The sequence below is a fragment of the Protopterus annectens genome, chromosome 6.part0 (genome assembly GCF_019279795.1).
Source record: "Protopterus annectens isolate FY-2018-M chromosome 6.part0, PAN1.0, whole genome shotgun sequence".
Classification (NCBI taxonomy): domain Eukaryota; kingdom Metazoa; phylum Chordata; order Ceratodontiformes; family Protopteridae; genus Protopterus; species Protopterus annectens.
The window spans coordinates 1158740284-1158759745 of NC_056737.1; the positions used below are offsets into that span (position 1 = coordinate 1158740284).

Genomic DNA, 19462 nt, shown 5'->3' on the forward strand with positions numbered 1-19462 from the left:
CACCACTTCAAATGCTGAGAGAAATTGAAAACTTGAGGGTAACTCTGCCAAAGCCAAAGCTGTCGAAGGGGAAAGGTCCATGAATCCCCACCACTCCCAGATCCAAGTGAGGAGTTGGGGCTGAGCTATTAAGAGCCATAGCCCCAAGGGGAAGAGACAGTTCCAAAAGCTTCATAGCTGACATCAACCCTTCAGACCGTAGGCCAAAGCTACAGCTCCAAGAATACTTCTGCTCTGAAATAGTCAGAGCCGGGCAAGTCAGGGAAATTGTCGCAGTCGAGGTAACCATACCTGTCAGCTCCAATGTCTTAACTCCAGGTATCTTCAGCCCTGAGAACTCTAAACACAGGGGTTAGATCGAAGAAGGAGGTATCAGAACAAAGGCAGGGACGTGGCTCATGGATCCAGAGGGGGAGACTGAGTGAGCAAAATCCCCAGCTGGATTTGTGCCTTGAGAAACTTCATCATCATACTGTCTACCTTGGCTTTGGAGAGACTACGGGAGAACCTAGCGGATGAAGCAACAGATAGTGGTCTGGAGACTGGTGTGGAACACTGAAGAATGGGAGGCCTCGAGGCAACCGGATCTGGAGAAAAACTGCTAGACTGGCGCTGAGGGGAAGACTCTATTACAGTCGGAGTTCAGTCTGCTGAATCAGAAGTTTTAGATGATTTCTGAGGTGGTTCCCCAATTTGGTGGGATCTATTCAGGGCTGCTTGTATTTCTTATGTTTTTTTAGAGGGAGGTTGAGCCCCTGAAGTAGAAGGTGATGCCAAGGAAAAAGTAGTTGAAGGTAGGAGGCCTTTTAAAATATGCTTACCCCTCCAGTAAATGAGAAGGCTCAAGACAAATTACACATTCAGTGTGGGCACTAGACAGTGGGATTTTCTGCCTACATGAGACACATTTTTTAAATCCTGCTGGTTTATACTCTGCCATTTTGAAAAAAATGACTAACAAGCAAGCAAACTATAAGAACAACAATTAGCAAAAGAAAAAAAGAAAAAATATATGGTAATAAACTGTTAATTTATATGTATAAATATGTAAATTCATTTTTCTTTTATACAGACAGAGATCACCTAACAATAAACGGATAGCTGCGGAAAAAGGGTAGGAAGGAGAAAGGAAGGAAGAAAAACCTTTTAAGTTTGAATTAAGAAAATACCTTTTTTTCATCTAGGAAAGCAGGCTAAGGAGCAAATATATAGATGTTAAAGGTAAAAGAGAAAAATCTTTCTTAATTCATGCAAAAACCCCAACGAGCTCAGAGAATAGAAATCCCAATGCTGGCAGTAGCACAGGAAATGAGATAAGAGGGGATGGGGGAGCAGAGCCTTATGGGTAGGGAAGGAGCTCAGATTTCAGATACTAGAGCTTCGTATATGGCCCAGTTGGATCCGATCCTCGGATCTGAAACCCACAGGTTGAAGAAAAAATTAAAACAACCACCTCAGATCAAATAATTGACTAGACTTCTTGAAAGAATTTGTTCTGCTAAAGTAAAACCTCAGTTGTCGAAGGACGTCAAGATAATGCAGTAAATATTCCTCTTTACTGGAAACTTCAGAAAAAAAAAACACTTTCAAGCGAATGGTCTGATTCAAATTATTCTTCACTGCCACCTTTGGGAGAAAGGCAAGATCTGTGCAGGACGACACAATATTTTTAAGAAAAAACAAATACGGAGATACCAAGGACAGGTAGGGCCTGCAGTCCTGACACACACTTGGTAGAACTAACAGCTAGCAAGAACAAAGTTCTCCAAGACAACAATTCCATATCAGGTGTAGCAAAAGGCTTAAACAGAGGTGGAACAAGAACTTGAAACATAAAATATATGTCCTACGGCAGAAGAGAATCCCAGACCGGAGGATGCAACAAAAAGGTTCCCTTGAGAAAGGCCTATGAAAGTTTTAAAAGTTGCCAAAGGCATATTTTATCCTTGCCAAATGTAAATTTGGAAATAATTGACAAGTATACCTTAAAAGAAGAACAACTGGACCCTGAGTGTAACAAATCAGTGAGAAAGTCCATAATCATCTCCAAAGGAGCTTAAAAGGCATTCAAAGCCTTACAGTAAGCCCAAAAAGTGAAATGTTTTAACTTGGTAGGACATACTCTACATGAAGACATTTCTGAGAAGAAAACAATATCTGCACCACTTTTTCTGAAAGCTTGGGATCTCTGGTTATCAGGGGAATAGGAGAAACCATGCAGTCAACCCAAGTGTCTAAAGGTCTGGCAGATTCAGGCCAGCCGAGTGAGAAATCAGATCTGGAATTGTTTCCAGGACCTAAGCAAGGTACATCAAAAGAGGCCAAAGAAAGGGGAACCACACCTAATGGTCCTAAAAAGGAGAAATGAGGATTACAGTGGCTCTGAAACATTACTATCTGCAGGGTAGGAGAGTACACATACTGAGGACTGGGGAAGCAAGCAAACAGAAGAGCATTCCTGGGTGACTGACCCTGAGAAGTGACTAAGGCATAATAGCTGTTGCATTTGGTGTTGGATGAGCATGCAAACAAGTCACAACATGGAGTGCCCTGGTGCCAAAATATACAAACTGCAACTCTCAGATTCTGGGACCACTTGTGAGGAAAAAGAATGTTCCTACTCAGCCTGTCTGCCAAAATGTTGGATCTCCCTGGTATGTGTACTGCAACCAGAAACCGTTGTGACAAAATCACCCATTGCCAGATCCTCACAGCCTCCAAACAATGGGAGCAAGAACGGGTTTCCTTTTTGTATGTTCAAATACCTGACAACAGATGTACTATCCATATGAACTGATATCACACCCTTGGAGAGAGAGTCATGAAAGGCCTGCAAAGCAAGGAGGACCAGTCTCATCTCCAGGACACTGATGTGAAGAATGGTCTCAGTCATGGACCAGGTCACCTGGAGGATTCCCTTTGAAATGTACCACCCGCACACTAGAAGAGAGGCAATTGCTCTCATCTCCAGGACACTGATGTGAAGAACGGTCTCAGTCATGGCCCAGGTTCCCTGGGGGACCTCCCTTCAAAATGCCCCACCTGCTCGCTAGAAGAGAGGCATCCATCATGACTGTGCCCAGAAGTGGACAAATGTTATTCTGGTGGACACCAAGGGAGACTCCAACCATCATCTGATCTGATCTCGACACATTTGTCAAAATAATGGAAAATTCCATTGGATTTGTCAAGTAGGATGACTGCACAATAAATGTCCACTGCAGAGCCCTCATGCAGTACCAAGCCAGGGGAACTAAGCAGCTGGCAGACGCTATGTGTCCTAAGAATTTGAGAACAAGGGATGCTGGATGCTTTCTGTAAGACAGGAAGGACAAGGCTTGACAATGAAGAGTACATACTCTGGAAACTGGAAGTCTTGCAATTTCATAAACTGTGTCCATTTGGCAACCTATGAACTCTGGTATCTGAATGAGGTAGAGACTGGACTTTTGACAGTTGACCGTAATCCCCAAGGAAATGCATAGCTGGGGTAAGGTGTTGACAGTCATGACTAAGGATGCTCTTGTACAGGAGGTTAGCAGCAAATTGTCCAGGTAAGGGAAGACCTAGAACCCTTGCATCTTGAGGCAAGCTGCTATGACTGCCATGCACTTGGTGAACATCCAGGGGCCGTGGTGAGACCAAAGGGCAATTCTCTGAACTGATAATGACTGACTCCCAGCCAGAAGTGCAGAAACCTACTGGAACACCTCACTATCTTTATCAGGTGGTAGGTGACCTTGAGGTCAATCAGGCACATCCAGTCATTCTTCCCCAAAAGAGGCTGAATGAACTTCACCATGACTATCCTGAGCTTGGTCTCTTTGACAAAATTGGTTTAACTTACTCAAATCCAAAACTGGCCTAAGGTCCTTGTTCTTCTTTGTTACTAAAAAGAACCTTCGGTAGACCCCAGATCTGCATTGGTCTGGTGTGACCTCCTGGATGATTAAAAAGCTTCTAAATTTCAGTGGCTGTATCCCTTCTTTGATGGGGTGGCACATCTGGAAGATGTTCAGGATTTATGTTCGGAATTTCTAAAACTGGAAGTGTATAACCTTGGGGAATGACTTATAAAACCCATGCATCTGAAGTAATGGCCTTCCAAGCTTCTAGGTAAGGAGCCAAACAACTCCTGACTGTCTCCAGAGCCAGACGGGTGAGCAACCCAACAGGATTGCTGAAAGGGCTTTGAGGGAAGTGTTGGTTCTGCAGACCATCCTGCCACTCAGGAGTGCCCATTGTGGTTAGCTCCTCCACCACAGGTGGAAACTTCAGAAGGAGCTTCCTGAAGAGGCTGCTATACTTTCCTATTTCCCCCCTTCTGGATCTGAGAGAAGGACTGTTGAGGGGGTAACAAAACGTACTCCAAGAGCAGTGTCCTGTCCTGCTCACTTCTGGTCAAAATGTCCTTAACCTTAGGCCCAAAAAGTGAACAGCCATCAAAGGGGCATTAATAAAAGATGTCTTGAGGCAGTTCCACAAAATTACACAACCTCATCCAAGCACAGCGATGCTTGACAATGTCAGTGGCTCGGGATGTGCCATCAGTTATGTTAGACAACAAAAGCAATGACAAGTTGGCAGCAGACTATAAAGTAGACAATTGAGTCTCCACAGTCATCTGGGACTCTAGAGTCTGCTGTGTCATAACCATCCTTGATATTTCCTACACAATGTCACAATGAAGTCTGGTCAAGTGAATGAGATAGTTTAACGCTTTTGGTGCGATTGTGGCTGAGGTGTAGGAGTGTTTCCCTAACCTGCCCAACACTCAAGACTCCCTATTTGGTGGATGGACCGAAAAACTCTTATGAGATGTCCTTTTTAGTGGCCACCACCACTACGACAGCATCAATGGCAGGACCCTTATTCCAGTGTTGCCAGTCCTTGGAAGAGGTGAGAATCTTGTATGGCTTCGTTAGAATTGGTTCCACTGCATCCGGTTCCTTCGACACCCTCTGCAACACCAGGTCAATAAGTGCGCCCAGAGGAGGAACCACCCAGGATGTGGATGGGCTCACTATGAAAGCTTCCAAAAATACCATCTCCTCTGGAGATGGGACCTCAGCAGTCAAACCCCTGCACTGGTGGAAAAGATGGCCAAAAGAGGCATTATCACAGGTAGATTTAGGAGACCCTGCTTCGTCACTGAAGTCAATATCCTCATTGAGGGATTCCTCAGGAAAATCCAGATGCTTCCTCTTGCACCACCTCTTGCCTGAGACTTCGGAACCTGGGGAATCCTAGGGGGGGAGAAACAGAAGAGGCATGGGGCCCTGAAAGTAGGTCAGATTGAAAACCATCCAGGGTGGGTTGCCCCGGAGCAGACTAACGTATGTCCACAAACCCAGACATCAAAGAGGGAGCGATACCAGTTGTGCCAGGTCACTCCTTTCCCTGACGGGTGAACATCCTTCTCTATAATGTCAAAGGCAGAGGCTGAAGCTGGCAAACCAGAGTCTGCACACCTGGGATCCAGAGATCTAAAAGATAAAGCAACTCTGGAGCCACTCCAAACTGCCTTCAACACCAAGATCAGAGCTGAGCTATCAAGAGCAGGGGTACAGGGTGAGAGGGAAGCTGCCGAAACCATAACTGTTGAAACTGAATACCCCCCATCTTGAGATGTAGGCTCCTAGGTCTGCTCAGTTCTGAAGCTGCCAGAGTCGAGGAAACCAAGGCCAAGGTAAGAGCTGAGATTGGCCAAGCCATCAGATCAGACCACAGGGATGGAAAGGCAACAGGCTCCAATGATTACAGAACCATACGGTCTGAGGGAGGAAACCAACTTGATGGAGCTGAAGCTTCGAGGACTCAAAGCTACAGGAATCAGATCTAATAGCAAATGGGGCTGTAGGAAGGACCACATCAGCTGCTCAAGTCAGCAGGTTTTAAACTCCTCTCCAAACGACCAAGCCATCAAAGCCACTGATTGAGGCTTGGAGTCTTGCCTGCTAGATGACACATCCTAGGACTGGATCCAAACTTTAAAAGCTTGAAAATGGGAAGGAGATGTGGGTGACTCCGGCGAGAATTTTCCGGGGGAGAAAGAAGAAAAATGTCTGCCCAGGGGAGCTCCCTTCGAAAGGAAAGGGTTCAGGACACTTAACACAGGAGAAGAAGCCTTCCCTGCTGTCTGGGCTAAAGACGATTAGGTCCAAGAAGTCAGAGACGATGATGGTGCCAAAGCCTCCAGAGGAGCCAAAAGTCTTGGGACATTTGGATCCAGTGGAACAGAAGAAGAGGGAGAGAATCATTTTCAATCCCCTTTTGACCCTACAACTCCAATCACCCTTTCTGGAAGAGGAGTTGCCATCCAGTAACAGACCACTGAGAACCAACCTGGCCCTTCTTTCATTTACTGCATGAATGCCAAAGCTCTCACAGATGGCACAAAGCAACTCAAGGTGAGCGGCCCCAACACTTCACACAAATCTGTCATGAGTGTCCTGACGGGGGGACTTTTGGCTGCACACCACACATTTATTAAACCCCTTCCCCATACTAGCTAAAGACAAAAAAATTCTGCACACTAATAGAACTGTAACTAACAAACCCACTTTAATGCACACTAGATGGAAAAGCCTGCTAACGAGAAAGGGCAAACATACTTCCCAAACCTAACTACCTCCACTACCTAACTACCAGAAAAAACACACACCAAAAAATGTCACTTCTAAAAATAACAAACAAGGATAGAGGAAAAAGGGTACAAGATCAAACAACACCTGTTCCAGACCAAAATGCTATCCAAGAAGGCAGCAAACACAATCTGAGATAATCCTAGCGAGGGATTACGGGTAGAGGAAGCAGAACTTGGGCTGAGGTCTTTAAAATTTGGCCCGTCTCAGATGCAAGTCTGATCTGATAACCCACAGATTGAAATCAGACAGAAAAGTCAACAACTGATCATAACTTATCTGAAATTACTTTTCTTTGTAACTGTAAACCACGGGATACCTACAGTATTTGAAAAGATACTGCAGTGACAAACCTGACAAGGTGACTCCATCTTCATCCTTCTCTTCTGCTGATGTTAAAAGAGCATTTTCAAGAATCTGAGCAGTACAGATAATGACATTGTTCTTTTTGACTACTTCAGGGAAAGAGATCTTCAGCTGTGTATCACCACTTAGTCTAGTGACATTATACTTTTTTAAAAATGGATGAAATTCTTTGCGATAATGCTGTTCAACCAGTGGTACCTAAATCAAGAAATAAAAAAGATAAAGATAACAATAAGTCTTGATACTGTTTGTGTCTACATCTTCCTTAACAAATGGCACAAAGCAACCTAATGTCCACTTTACAGTTAAGCTTTTGTTTTTAGAAGACAAGGTGATGACTTAAAAGTAACAAGTATTAAACGTGAAAAATAAAACGTATATACTTACCATAACATTAGATCCATGTTGTCTGAATTTTGTCCACTTCAAACATATGGGTTGTCAGATTTGATGGGATATGACCTTGGCACTGACCTTGAAGCTTATTGGATCCAGAGCTCTGACTCTTCCCCTACCTATAATTCTCTAGACTGTACTTCTGATGCTCAGATCAAGTTTGCCTCCTCTAATATGGAATGTATGATAAAACCTACCTAGGGGGGAAAAAAAAACCTTTCCAAAAAGAAAGTGATAAACTTGGTGATCTCAAATAGTTGATGAATGGTAATGACAGCCTAATGTGACTGGATCTAACATTACAGTATATGCTTAACTTTTGCATCTAATGTCTATTTTCATCCATTCAAAACATATGGAACAGAATCCCAAGTTGCCAAACTGGACGGTATCAAGGAATGACATTCCTGAGTATGGTGGAACCAAATGATGAACGTGATCTGGACTGACTGTCCAAAGTATAGTGACACACAAAGGTGTGCACCGTTGCCCACGGGGCCATGGCACAGATGTCATCAATGGATAAGCCCCTGTTGATGGTTGTCAAAGTAGAAACCACTCTGGTTGAATGTGCTTTTGGTTTATCTGGTAAGGGAAATTTCTTCTTTATGATATACAAAAGAAATAGAATCGGATAGCCATCTGGATTAAGGTTACTTTTGAAACTGCCTTTCTCAACTTTGGTTTGGCAAAGGAAATGAACACTTGTTCATCCTTTCTGAAATCTTTTGTTCTATGATTACAGAATCTGAGTTGTCTGTGAACAGTTAGCATATGTAGGAAGTACTCCTTTGTTTGAGTACCTTAGAAAGAATACAGAAAGATGTAATGATTGGTTTAAATTAGTTTTGGATGCCACCTTAGGAATAAAGGATGCATTAGTTCTGAGGGAAACTCTATCTTTGTGAAACACTAGATAAGGGGGCTTAAGAGGAGAGGGCTTGTAGTTCTGAGTTCCATGTTACTGAGACCAGGAAAATTGTTTTCCATGTAAGAAATTTTAAGTCTGTAGTTATGCAAGTTCAAAGGGAGCCTGAGTTAAAGCTTGTAACATAATAGTAATGTCATCCTCAGCGTTAATGTTGAAAAACCACCAGCTTTAATGTTGAAATCCCATATACAGAATCCCAAAGGATAAGCTCTTTCGTCCCAATAAGATTAAGGAACTTCATCAGATAATTCCATAAAAACGAATTCCAGTTTAAATACCCTAAATAGAAACATAAAAGGTATGTTAAAACACAAAAATTAGCTACAACCACACACACCCTTTTTAAGGGTCTCTAATGGTAGGCTTCAGCAGAAATTTACCTTTGAGGAAGGCTTCTAAGATTTTTAGACATGCTTTCAACATATCATTATATCCAACATGAAAATTGGAAATTGCAGCCAATTGTACCTTAAAGTTGCAAAACTGGAGCCTTTGTCAAAGAGATCAGACAAAAAATTCAACTATGGAAGGAACTGGTGCTGAAAAGGGCTCCAGACCTTTGGATTAGGACCAAATCAAAAATCTCTTCCATTTACTGTGGTAAATTTTCCTAGTTGATGGTTTCTTTGAAGAGGAAAGAATACTGATTACTGCAGGGAAAGCCTGGCATCTTTGACTATAGTTAAAATTAGAGGAACCATGTGGTTAATTTTGTGGACTTCTGATCTGGAGACGACACTCCAGAAGTGTAAGTTATCAGATCTAGATCATGGTCTAAAATACATGGAGGATATAGTAGAACAGGCCATAGGTTAGGGAACCATGTCAAAAGGGAGCAATGAGGATCACCCTGGTCTTGCACTGCCTTGCTTTCTGTATGAATTTGTTCATTAGTGGTAAAGGCAGAAAGCATACAGCAAGCCTGGGGGCCATCGTGAACCACAGCATCCCTTGGTGACTCTCCCTGTGGAGAGATCAGGGAAAAATACCTGAGCATTTGTTGCTTAGATAGGAGACAAAGAGGTCAAGGTAAGGTTGGCCCCATCGACTGAAAATTGTTTGTGTCACTGTAGAATTGAAGGACTATTTTTGAGGCATCAACACTGTCCTGCTCAATTTGTTCACAAGCACATTGGAGGACCCCAAGATGTGCATTGCTGTCAGAAAGCATTGTGAAGACATTGACCATTGCCAAACGCTCAAGGCTTCTTGACATAGAGGATAAGATTGTGTTCCTCCCTCTTTGTTGATGTACCATACAAAAATCATGTTGTCTGTCTGTATGGCTATCACACCCTTGGGGAGGAGGTCCTGAAATATGCCTACAATGCTAGGAGGACCACTCTCAGCTCTTAAGACACTGATATGAGGTTGGCCTCTGCTACTGACCATGAACCTTGGACTATCTTCCCTTCAGAATGCCCCCACCCATCCAAGAAGGGATGTATCCGTGGTCACTGTTGTGATAGGCAAATCCGTCTGTAAAGGGCATCCCTTGGTCACAGAAAGGGATGTGATCCACCAAGCTATGTTTGTTGCAGACCTGCATAATCTGAATTTTTGAATGCAGAGGGTGTGTGAATTGAGACCACTGTACTGCTATGGACCACTGCAGCACTCTCAAGAAACATCTAGTGAATGGAATCATCAAAATTGTGGATGCTATGAGAAACAAGAGACATACAATTAATATTGGTGGTTGTGTAGAACTTGACCAGCTGTTAGCAGAAGTGACTGGATCTTGGACTGGGGAAGGCTGACTATTTGAAGTCTGGTGTTTAGGTAGCATCCTATGAATTCTATATGTTGAGTTGGAGTCAGCTGACATTTTGGCATGTTTATTGAAATTCCTAATTTCAGGAGGAGCGAGTACTTCATCAGTGTGTGTGATGAGAAAATGCTTGGTAGAGGCAGTGAGGAGCTAGTTGCCTGGATATCGGAAGACTTGGATCCCACGTTGGCACAGGTGTGAAGCTACTACTACTGCCATGACCTTGGTGAACACCCTGGGGGCTGTGATGAGACTGAATGGCAGTGCTCTGAATTGGAAATGACTGGATTCTAACTGGAAGAGGAGAAATCTCCTGGAGTGCTTCACTATTTTGATATGATGGTATGCATTCTGGAGATCTACAGAACATAGTGGGAGGTTGATATAATGGTTAAGGTGCTTAACTTAGAGACACAAGGTGCAGGGTTTGATTCTTATGTAGGGTAATTGGCTAGGCTTAAAGTGGCCCATAATAAGAAGTTATGTACTCACCATAACGTTCCATCTGAGTAGGTAGACTTCATTTGTCTGCAACCTTTGGGGAATCGGATCCGAGCCGGCAATCTTTCATAGCTTAGATCCGAGCTCCTAGCTCCTCCCCTTCACCCATAATCCCCTGCCATCCCTGAATGACCTCAGATCAAGTTTGCCCATAACCAATAAGGCTGAAAAAGGAAACTATCTACCTTCCTTAAAGGGCAGAGTAAAAACATCTGGCCAAATAACATCCGAAGGTCAGGGGGAAGGAGGATGGGACGGTTGCAGACAAATGAAGTCTACCTACTCAGATGGAACGTTATGGTGAGTACATAACTTCTTAATCTGAAGTAGTTAACTTCATTTGTCAGCAACCTTTGGGACAGAGTCCCCAGCTACCTGTACCTTGGGCTGCCTTCATGGAAGGATGTTCCGGAGCCAAAGGATGCTCTCCCTCTAGAGATAATATCCAATTTATAATGGTTGATGAAGGTATGAGGTGAAGCCCAAGTGGCTGCTAAGCAAATATCATCCAGGGGTACTCTAGACCGAAAGGCCTATGGTAGACATGGACCGAGTAGAGTGGGCACGGACTCCCTGAGGTGCGGGCCTGCCAGAACTTTCATAAGCCAAAAGGATGCATTGTGAAATCCACCTCCACAAGGTGACCTTCGACACAGATTTACCTAAATTAAATTTGGCAAAGGAGACGAACAACTGGTCGGATTGTCTATGACCAGCCGTTCTATGAATGTAAAAACGCAGCTGTCTATGCACATCTAAAGAATGCAGTTTGTATTCTCCTTTGTTCTGGTATTCAGGAAAGAAAACTGGCAGATTAATGGATTGGTTAATATTTGCCTCGGAAGCAATCTTAGGAAGGAATGAGGGATTGGGTCCTGAGGTAAACCCTATCCTTGTGGAAGGTCAAGTAAGGAGGTTTTACACATAGGGCTTGAAGTTCAGAGACACCCCTAGCTGAAGTAATAGCGACGAGAAAGGCTGTTTTCCATGACAAATGTCTGAGATCAGCTGAAGCTGCAGGTTCAAAGGGGGGAGCTGCCAAGGCCTGAAGTACTAAAGTCAAATCCCAGGGAGGCACTACTTCCTTTATTGGAGGTCTGAGTAGGAAGGTGCCCTTCAGAAAGGTCTTACATAACTTCGTGGTGATCAATGGACCCAGTTCATGGCCCACGTGGTAATGAGAGATAGCTGCTAGTTGAACTTTGACTGTGGAACAGCTAGCCCCCTGATGAAAAAGCCCTGAGAGGAAATCCAAGACGGCGGGCAACGGAGCTGAAGGGTCTAGGTTCTGACGCTCCACCCAAATAGCGAAACGTTTCCATTTACTCCTATAGACTTTCCTAGTAGAGGGCTTGTGTGCTGCTACTAGGATAGCTTTAACTGGGGAGGAGATACCGGGAGTCCTAACTACGAGTGGAACTGGAGCAACCAAGCTGTAAGCTTGAGATTGTCCAGGTTCAGGACTGGGAGGCCTAGGGGGTGGGAAATCAGATCCGGGAGGGGATCTAGAATCCAAGGTGGATTCACCAGATGAGACCAGAGGTAAGGGAACCAAGCTTGATGAGGCCAGAATGGGGCAATGAGGATCATTTTGCTCTCCAACCGATTGGCTTTCTGTAGAAGCTTCAGCATCAGAGGTAGAGGAGGGAAAGCATAGAGTAGACCGGGAGGCCAAGCATGCACCAGAGCGTCTCTCGGGAATTTCCCGGCGGGGGGAATTAGAGCAAAGTTTTACACAAAAAAGGAACCTGAACACTCAATGCTCACACACACTTAAGGGGGATAAGAAAAAAATGAGAAATTTCTCTTACAATACCCTGCGATACCAGGAGCTCAAGAACCTAGCTGCTGACAAGAAGCGTGGCAAACTATATCTGAGGTCAGTCAGGGATGGCAGGGGATTATGGGTGAAGGGGAGGAGCTAGGAGCTCGGATCTAAGCTATGAAAGATTGCCGGCTCGGATCCGAGGTCAGATCCGATTCCCCAAAGGTTGCTGACAAATGAAGTTAACTACTTCAGATGGGCAGTTATCCTAGTACTAATCTATGAACATCCAATGATTCTTCCTCAGAAGGGACAAAATAGAATGAACTGTGACCATTCAGATTTTTGTCTGTCTTAACAATTGGTTTAGGTGACTGAGATCCAAAATGGGTCTGAGGTCCCTGATATTCTTTGGTACTAAAAAGAACCTGGAATAGACTCCTGGGGAACCAGATGGATTACTCTTTTGTGTAGCGTTTAGATTTCTATGGATGCTAAGTCCCACTGACTGGGCGGGGACTTTCTTCTTTTTCTGTGGTGGGAAGGAAAAGGGAATTGAATAGCCTCTGGATATTATTCTTCGCACCCATGAATCTGATGTTATGTGCCAGGCTAGAGGGTGCACAGAGACATGCCCCTGACTGCCTTCAGAGTGCATCAGTCAGGCGACCATTCAAAAGCACTGAAAGGCTTTCTCAGAGTGGGCTGTGAAAGCCTAGATAGTGGAGTCTGCCTCTGTCTCCTGGGCTTCGTCTGTTAAAACTGCCTCCCCCTCTGTCATGAAGAGGTCTGTCACCTTGGGAGTCAAAGGAAAGTACAGTTGTGTACACTTACCATAGATGGTAGATGTTTGAGTGTATCCACTGTTGCAGTCCTGATAGGTGGGATTTCCTGCCATGAAAGCCCTCGGCTGGCCTGACTACCAGAGAAACGTATTTTGCCTCCCAGGCTGGCGGACTCCTTAACCAACATCAGTACGCTCAGGTATAAAGGGAGCCAGCCTGCATCATCACTTCAGTATTTTCTTGGCCCCATATAGGAGGAGCCCAGAGTTAAGCACAAGTGAAAGAAGAAAGGGGGGTACCTAATCCAGGGTAGCCTGGGAATGTGCCAGCCTTCCTGGTAGGCCAAGGGGGTAGGAGAGAGGGAAAGAAGACTGCAACAGTGAATACATTCAAACATCTACATTTATGGTAAGTGTACACAACTGTACTATATTCTTCATGTTTCACAGTTGCAGTCCTGACAGTTGTGAACATTCCCAAAGCTTCACTGAGGATGGATGGAGATCAAGAAGAGGAGAGAATCCCCTGAAGGACTTGGCAAATCCTGCTCTGGACTTTGAGAAAGCTGGCAGGTGGAAGTGTTTAGTGAAGAAAAAACACAAAAAATGCCACAGTGGAGCAAAGTACCAGTGGAAATAAAACAATAAAATCAAAAAGACTTCCAAAAATCCACAAGGTAAACCAAAGCAGATGTGATAAAAACCAGTTTAATAAATGGTAAGTGCTTTCATGCTCTCCTGAGCACTTCTTCAGATCATATAAAAATACAAAGTCACATACACTGCCTATAAAATACATAGCATTTCAAACTAACCTTTCACAGAATAAAATCACTTAAATAGTCTCCACCTTTTAAGAAAGGGTTTTAAAGGGATAGAGGTGTTCAAACCTGGTGGTGTTTTGCTGTGTAGCCTAATGATCCAACTACACTCTTGCTGTTCTAGAATGTTATTAAGATCTCCCAGTCTGCCGCCAGGCTTAAGTTGTTCTAAAACTCTAAACATAAATGTATGTGTAGAGTCTATGTCCCTCATATGACAGGCTAGGGCATTTGTTGAATCATTCTTCCTAATAGCTAATAAATGCTCACGTATCCTTTCCTTTAATTGTCTCTTGGTCTTTACTGCATAGAAATTTTGACAAGATAAACAACTAGCTAAGTAGACCACATATGTACTACAGCACTTGGTATAATAATTACTAGTGTATTTAAAATGTGTGGTTAGATGAACACCTCTATCCCCTTAAAACCCTTTCTTAAAAGGCGGAGACTATTTAAGTAATTTTATTCTGTGATAGGTTAGTTTGAAATGCTATGTATTTTATAAGCAGTGTATGTGAATTTGTATTTTTATATGGTCTGAAGTAGTGCTCAGGAGAGCATGAAAGTACTTACCGTTCAATAAACTGGTTTTTATCACATCTGCCTCAGTTTACCTTGTGGATTTTTGGAAGTCTTTTGGTGTTTAGTGAATGTATGTACAGAAGACCAAGTGGCTGTTTCCATGTCTTTGGTGGGGACCTCCTTTAGCAAAGCTGTATAAGTAGCAGTGGTCCTTGCAGAGTGAGGTCTAACCATATCAGGATCTTTTTGCCATGATTGCTGTAGCAGAAAAAAATGCAGTGTGAAATCCACTTGGAAATGCTATGTTTAGAAAATGGTTTTCCTTCAGATCCGGGGCCAAAGGTAATGAACAGCTGATCTAATTTCCTTAAGGATTTTGTCCTGTCTAGGTAGAATCGTAGCATTCTGTGCACATCCAAGGAGTGCAGTAATCTTTCTCCCGTTTTGAGGATTAGGAAAGAAGGTAGGCAGATGGATGGCTTGATTCAAAGACACATTGGTTACCACCTTAGGCATAAAGGAAGGGTTAAGTCCTGAGGGAGACCCTATCTTTATCGAAGATAATAAAAGGCTCTACTGTCATTACAGCCTGTAACTCTGAAACCCTTCTAGCCGAGGTAATGGCTAAAAGAAGAGCAGTCTTCCAAGTGAGGAGTTTTAAAGAGGTATCAGCTGCAGGTTCAAAAAGAGGCAAAGTCAATTTTTCCAGCTCACACAGGTGAGATCCAATGGAGGTGTGGGTTTCCTCCTGGGGGGGCCTAATGTGAATGACACCCCTAAGGAATTGTTTCAGGATGGGGTGTGAGAAGATTGGGGGAAGAACAGGAATGTGAGCAGCTGTATTTTTATGGAGGAGTAGGAAAGGCCTTTATCCACCGGACTAGCCAGGTACTCCAAGATGGCCGAAATGTTAGCTGAGCTCAACTCTCTGGCACCAAGCAGAGAATCTTTTCCATTTGGCTGAATAAATTTCCTAGTGCTAGATCTTCTGGATTATTAGGTGCTGTGGGATAATCCAAGCTGAAAAGTTTAGGGTCTGCAGACTGAGGTGCACTAGCCTCCCTTTGTCATGTGTGAGGAGATCTACCCTCTGGTAACTGCCAAAGATTCTGATTGGTGAGCTAGAGGAGGAGTGGAAACCAGTGTTGCCTGGGCCAGTTTGGAGTTATCAGAATGGTCCTTGGGCCCTCTTCTCTTATCTTTAGAAAGACTTGAGGCAGAAGAGGTGTGTGTGGGGGCTATAAATGCAGAGTTGAGTCCATGGGAAGGAGAAGGCATTCATTCTTTATGCCATTGCCTGTCTTGTCCTGGTACAGAAATTCTCCAGTTAAGTATTGTCTTTTCTGGCAAGGAGTACCACTTGTGGGGGTTCTCCACTTCTGAGCTATGCTGAGAAAGATATCTTGGTGTAGGTGCCACTCAGGGGGGTCTGTCAAGTTCCTGCTGAGGTGATCTGCAAGGGTGTTTTGTTCCCCTGGCTGATATTGTGCTAGAAAATGAAGTCCCATGGAGTGTGGTGTCTCCCAGACTTGCATGGCTAGACGGCACAGGGTGTAGACATGTGTGCCTCCTTGTCTTTATGTATCACATTACTGTGGTGTTGTCTGTTTGTACTACCAGAACCCCTGGTATCCATTTCTCTTTGAAGGCCAGTATGCCTTTAAGAACTGCCATGAGTTATTTCCAATTTATGTGCCTGCTCTTGGTCTTTGAATCCCATAGCCTTGGGTTTGGAGATGTTGGGTATTGGTCCCCATGCGATGTCTGAGGCATCTGTGGTGAGGATTTGCCCTTGAAGAAAGATTTTGAATAGCAAGCCCTGATTCTGGGTGCAAGCCTGTACCCAGCATGTGAGTTCTTGGTTGAGGCACGGTATCAGGTGTATTTTGGTGTCCAGGGACTGAGTGCTCTGGCACCACACATGCTTTAGATACCAATGAAGCTTCCTCATGTGTAGCCTAGCTAGTGGCACCATAAGTATACAAGATGCCATGTACCCCAGAGCTCTGAGGCATTCTCTTGCTGTTATGCACTGTTTGCGCTGTAAGTTCTGAACATAGCTGGTCAAAAAGGTGACTTTGTCCAGGGGAAGGAAGGAAGGTCTTTTGGGGTGAAGAGTCCAGCAGTACCCTGAGGAAAACCTTCTGTTTAGATGGCACAGTGATGGAATGCGTTAGGTTTAGAGTGAACCCCAAGAAAGATAGGAGGTCCTGTGTAAATTTCAGGTCTTTGATAATCTGTGACAGGTCTGAAGCCTGTATTAGGCAATCGTCCAGGTTTGGGTAAACCTGGACCCCTTTGGTCCTGCAGAAAGAAGTGGCAGGAGCTAGGCACTTTGTGAAAACTCTTGGTGCAGTAGACAGTCCAAAGGGCAGAGCTGAAAACTGATAATAAACAGAGTTTGCTCTGAAGCTAAGAAAGCTTCTGTGTGACTTTGATATGGGGATGTGCAGTCAGGCATCTCTTAGGGCCAATGAAACCATGAATGCCTGAGGGGCTAACATGGGCAGTAGTTGCTGCAGGATCAACATTTTGAGTTTTGGTACCCTGAGGAAAAGATTTAAGTTGGACAGGTCCAGAACGGGATGCCAAGACTCTTCTTTTCTGGGTACTAGTATGAGTCTTGAGTAAAATCCTTCCAATTTTTGATCTTCTGGAACTGGTTCCACTGTTCCCTAGGAACGCAAAATTTGTACTTATTCCAGAGCTGAGTTTTTTGATATTGGGGTACATCTGGGGAGCCTGAGAATCTTAAGAGCTCTTTGAAAGTGAGTTTGTAACCATTGGCAATAATATTTAGAACCCACTGATCTGAAGTAACCTGTGTCCAGTTTTGACAGAAAAGGGACAGCCATCCTCCAAGGTTTGGGATGGGGTTGGGGAGGGGGGATGAAAGCAGAGAATCAGAATTGATCACTGGCAGGGGCAGGTGTCCTAGAACTCCCTTATTTATGAGACTCAGAGATCCACTGCCTAGACCTTTGTTGTTGTGTTCTATGCCTGGGGGTACTATCCCTCTGAGGTTTTCCCTGTTTGCTTCTAGACTGGGTGGGAAAGGAACAATGTTTGGCCAGCCCTTTACTGTTTGCATGGATTTTTGCCTTGTCCTCCATATTTTTAAGGACTCCTTCAGCTTTAGCCTCAAAAAGGCACTCTTTGTCAAGGGGACATCCAGGAGATTAGTTTCAACTGGTCAAAGAGGGTTGCTCCCTAAACCAAGCGTGTCTCCTGATCACTGTGACAGTGACAGCTGCCCTGCAGGAGGCTTCCATCGTATCATACTCACAGTCTAGGGACTGTTTAGCCACTTTAAAACTGGAGTAGCACAGATACAAAAGTTCCTCAGAAAGGTTTTTATCCTCTAAACCAGAGAGCTTTTGTTTTAGTTGGTCAAGAATGATTTGCTGGTATTTGAGTATATGGAATTGACAGTTGAGGGCCCTCATTATAAGAGCAGCCAAAGTGTATACTTTCTTTCCAAAACTAGCAAGAGCCCCACTTTCTTTGTCAGTAGGTTACGGTTTCCTAGAGATCCTTATGTGAGTCCTGGACCTTGTAGAACCGGTCAGGCTTTCTGGGTGCAGGAGGCAGTGAGCCAGGATTTAAGGAAGAAAGAGTTATGTACTTACCATAACTTGGCATCTGAGTTATCCTATGTCATTATTCATCACTGTTGGGTCGTAGGATCCGACATCGGATTTGAGTCGGCAACTTATCAGACAGCTTTTAGGCTCGAGTTCCTCCCACTCCCATAATCCCTTGCTGCCCTCTAACCCCTCAGATCAAGTTTACCCTAGAGGTAGAAAACAGCTAAGGAAGACCTTAACCACAAGACAGGACATCTCCACTTCCTCTAGGTCCCACAAGACAGGGGAAGGAGAAAGGGATAATGATGAATAGTGACACAGAATAACACAGATGCCAAGTTATGTTAAGTACATAACTCTATCTGATGTTATCCATGTCACTATTCCTTACTGTTGGGTCAGAGTCCCCAGCTACCCTAAAACTCTGGGTGGCCTCATGGAAGGACATGCTGAAGGACTGTGGAGCCAAAGGAAGCCCTGATCCTGGAAACTAAGTTGAGCTTGTAATGATTAACAAAAGTGTGAGGAGCAGACCAGGTGGTCGCCACACAAATCTCATCCAAGGAATGCTGGGACAAATAGGCTGTCATAGCCACAGATCTCATGGAATGAGCTCAGACTGGTCCTGGTAATGACAAACCTTTTGAAGAAGAGACCGTTGAAATACATTGCGAAATCCAATGAGATATAGTAATCTTAGAAATTGCCTGATCCTGTCTGTTAATAGAAAATATGCCACAAACAGTTGGTCAGATTTATGGAAACTCTTGGTCCTGTCCAAGTAGAATCGTAGTTGTCTATGAACGTCAAGTATATGCAGCAATTATTCCCCTTTATTGGAGAAGTTGGGGAAAAAAACTGGCAAATGAATGGACTGATTCAAATTTGCCTCAGTGACTACCTTGGGTATGAAGGAAGGGTTGGTCCAGAGAGCCACTCTGTCCTTATGAAACATCAAATATGGTGGTTTAACAGAAAGAGGAGCCTGCAACTCCGAAATTCTTCTTGACAATGTTATAGCTACCAGAAAAGCGGTCTTCCATGATAGAAATTTCATATCACAAGTTGCAGCAGGCTCGAAGGAACTTTGTGTAAGAGATTGCAGCACAAATTTAAGGTCCCAAGGGGGAGAAGGATCTTTGACTGGGGGCCAGAGCAGGAAAACACCTTTCAAAAAGGCCTTACAAAGGCAAGCAGAAAAAGTAGGCTCCTCGCAAACATGGAAATTAGAAACAGCTGCCAACTGCAGTTTGATAGTAGAGAAACTAGCTCTGTCCTGAAAGAGTGAAGACAAGAATAAAAAAATATCTGGAATGGAGCAGAAAAGGGGTGCAGATTATGCTTCTTCTTCTTCTTTTGGCTTTTACCCAG

General features: G+C 44.0%; 1 protein-coding gene across 1 annotated transcript in view; it reads right to left on the bottom strand.

Moving 5' to 3' along the window:
- The window catches only part of IFIH1 (interferon induced with helicase C domain 1), a 2457004-nt gene that overhangs the window by 1778471 nt on the left and 659071 nt on the right, over positions 1-19462 (bottom strand). The window contains exon 6 of the mRNA XM_044074778.1: positions 6998-7208. Within this exon, the coding sequence (XP_043930713.1) occupies positions 6998-7208 (211 nt within the window). The remainder of the gene's footprint in view (positions 1-6997; positions 7209-19462) is intronic.